We start from the raw sequence: 3,491 nt of genomic DNA, 5'->3' as shown, positions 1-3,491 counted from the left end.
ACTCTTTCCTGTCCAGGGTAGGGGCTCAGACTCAATGATGAACTGAGGTCCCTTTCAACCCTAAAAGTCTATGAAATCTATAAATCTATGAAAATTATAGAATGCCTCCCAAAGGAATTCTGAGTTTTACTTTAGATCAGTTATTACTTTTGAATAAAATATTCTGCCCTGCAGAGATACAAGACATGTACCCTTCACTAAATAAGAATGGCTTCATTAGGCTTTTTTATTCTGACTTCATCATGTGAGTACCAGCTTCCATCAGCTATGATGTCATGGGCTAAATAAATTTATCATGTAATTTCCTCAGATTCCCTTGTGATAGTGATGTTCAGTTTTTTGATCAGTTTTTAGCAATAAAAATATCTGCCTAAACCTCTTTCTTCATGGACATTAGTTGTGAACAAAGCTGCTAAAGTGAAGTTTCTGGTATATTTTGGAAACACGTTCTAGAGGGAGCCTCAGATCATAACATAAATGAAACTTGTCAACCAAAAAACTAGATGTAGACATAATTTCTCTGTCTAAGAGTGTGTCCATTAATTGTAAGTTAATGTTCTGTGCTTTTCTTGCCTTTCTCCTTTGTAAGGCACCTGAGTAAAAGTCAAAAGTGAGGTATATCGAATTGATTCTTTGGTAGACAATTTTAAAGATTTCTGGGGAGGCCAAAACTGTCCTGACAGTCTGCCTTCTAGGGCTAATGATCTATCTGCAGAATATTATGTTGAAGAAAGAATGAAGGTTGACATGTTTTGGCACTGTGGGATATTGGGAGTGGAAGGTTATCTTCTGCAGTTGTTCATCTATGGTCTCACTAATAGCAATGGTCCCTTATTCTTAAGATAAATCTACAAAGCATGTGTGACAGACTCAGCCATTGATGGCAATGGCAAAGCTCTAGGGCCGGAAGTTGCACATAAACTGGTTTAAGTGATTAGAAACTGGTTTAAACCTGTAACAGAACAGAATTTCAATATACATAAACCAGTTTCAAAATGGCTAAAACTGGTTTAAGATAAACCTGGTTGAATGTAGTATCAGACTTACCTGAGTTGGGTCAAACCGGTTTATGAAACTTCTGTCCCAGACCCTTTCTTGGTTCAAGTTAAATCACAGTCCCTCAGCATCCCAGCATGCTTTCCACCCAGGGGCTGGGCTGTCTTGTCTTCTCCGGCAGAGAAGGGTTGAGGGGTAAAGGGGAGGCAGGGACTTCCTGTCCCCTCCTCACCCCCCAGCAAACCCTGGCTGGGGTTTGGGGCCAGGGAGGGGGGGTAAGCTTCCCTTACCCTGAGTACAGAACAGTTCTGCGCTGCTAAAAACTTAATGCTGGCTGCTACTGTGGACTACAAATCCTAGAGGCACCTGGAAAAAGAAGAGGAAGTGATGAGTAACCCTGCAGAGTACGGTTGTTGTAATTCTGGACTGCAAATCTCAGAGACCTCGGGGACAGTAGAAAAAGGAAGAAAACACACAACTCATGCTGGCTATGTGCCAGAGAGCTGTGCTGTAGCACCCCTGGGGCTTCTGGCTTGACCCACTGCAGGCACGTGGCTGCATTTCCTGAATCAAAAATGAATGTCTGTCCATTTGTTTCTCAGTTTAATCTGTGCAGTTTAGACTAACCTGGAAAGACTGAATTGATCCAGCCTCAGGATTTTTGACTATCTGTCTTTAGCCTTATTGAGTTAAGAAAAGAAGAGGTCCCTAATTGAACCTAAAATGTAATTCAGAAATATAACTCAAATGATATGCAAGGTAGTGATCTTAAACTCAACATTGCTCTTTCTTTCTTTGATCTCAGGCTGGTTTAGCTGAGCGGCTGGGTCTGATGCACTACATGGAAGTTCTGATGATGATCACAAGTTATGAATATGTTCCAGCAACATCTGATGAAAATGTCACTGTGACAGATACAGAATTTGAGAATGTTCCAGTTCGGTTATATGTACCCAGGAAGCAGTCCAGTGAATTGAAAAGGGCAGTAATTTACATTCATGGAGGAGGGTGGTGCGTTGGAGGCTCAGGTAAGCACCAGGGCTTCTTGTTTTCACTAGCTAGGGTAGCAGGTGTCAGCTGCTAGTGTAAGGTGTTGCTGTTTTATGGTATCAGTTTACAGGAAGGGACATATTAGATAAGAGACATATTATTGTAACAGGTGAAGTAGAACCTCTTTCATTCAAGTGTTAGAGGCCCTTTTCTTCAAGACTGATGCAGGTTCTAGTCTCTCTATGTGTATCAGTTATAGGGCAATTGTGTGCATTAACTGCAAGATAACAAATAAACTTATTACACTATGACAAATGGGGGAAGAAAGAATAATGAGGAGGTTTTGGTACCATATAAAGATGAAGAACATCTATGTGGAACCTGTTTGATAAGCCCCAGTGAGTGTCACCCATAGATAGATGGTAGGACTATGAGAAGGAAAGGACAAATGCATATCATAAGGAAATGATTGTTTATCTGTTAGGTGAAGAGTAGGTGGGTATTCTTGGGAACGTGTTTGCTTCAGATTTCTTCATAATTTAGAAGGTGCTTTCCAATTTTAAGGAAAAATTTTCTTATCACATCTTCATTTCTAATGCTGTGCATTCTCTTGGAAGAAGTTAGTTAATTGCTTTAGTCAATTTAGTGTTATGGCAGACTAACCCTGTATTTGGCTTTTTGTTTTTTCCCACATTATTTCCAGCAAGACATGCTGTAACGTATCTCATTTTTGTGCTGTGCTTTTCCTGTTAATACTTCATCTGAATGCTTTTGCTTGTTTCCACACTGAAGCCTGGTCACATTCCTTCTCAGAGCACACATTCTCTGCTTTTTTTCTAATTGGACTTTAACGACTTAAATAATAAATGCTTATAAATTACCATCTTAGACAAGCATCCAAACTGGCATCATCAATGTAGTATGTAAGGCTTAAATTCCTAATGATCACTCAGGAGCTCACATTGCATTGTTCTCTACTTGTAGGGACGCTAATTGTCAGGCTTGTAGAGCCTGAGCCAAATTCCGCTCTCAGTAGAGCTCAGGCAACCTCTCTAATTTCAGCATGGATGCACTCGTGAACTCATCCCCTGGCTTAGTTTGGACTTTCTTTTTTCCTTGCTATAAAATTCAAGCTTTCTGGACCTTATTTTATGCATTGCACTTGAGAATTTAAATAACGTATTGCTTTTTCATGGATGTCCCCTTGGATAATGTTCAAACTACAGTATAATCATTTGTTTAAACTCTCCTGCTAGATAAAGCTGTGTGCGCATTATTTGCATTACGTTGCTGTGAAGGCACTGAACTGTGGAGTTTTTGGAAAGTTCCTGGCAAGTGTCTGCCAAAAGGCACATGTCCTATTTTACATATTTGTTTTTAACTGTAATTGACTATGCTTGAAGTGACTTGTTTCATTTCAGCCATGGAGCCCTATGACCTCCTGTCGAGATGGACTTCAAACAAGCTGAATGCGGTTGTCATATCAGTCGAGTAAGAAAAATTCT

At 40.0% G+C, this 3,491-nt stretch overlaps 1 protein-coding gene across 1 annotated transcript in view; it reads left to right on the top strand.

Annotated features, from left to right (window-relative positions):
- The window catches only part of AADAC (arylacetamide deacetylase), a 58,397-nt gene that overhangs the window by 39,977 nt on the left and 14,929 nt on the right, over positions 1-3,491 (top strand). The window contains exons 2-3 of the mRNA XM_006034036.3: positions 1,802-2,024; positions 3,408-3,477. Coding sequence (XP_006034098.1) covers positions 1,802-2,024; positions 3,408-3,477 — 293 coding nt within the window. The remainder of the gene's footprint in view (positions 1-1,801; positions 2,025-3,407; positions 3,478-3,491) is intronic.

Source organism: Alligator sinensis, unplaced genomic scaffold (genome assembly GCF_000455745.1).
Source record: "Alligator sinensis unplaced genomic scaffold, ASM45574v1 scaffold1127_1, whole genome shotgun sequence".
NCBI lineage: Eukaryota > Metazoa > Chordata > Crocodylia > Alligatoridae > Alligator > Alligator sinensis.
The sequence above is the reverse complement of the archived record's forward strand: the minus strand, read 5'-3'. Positions and strand labels throughout refer to the sequence as shown.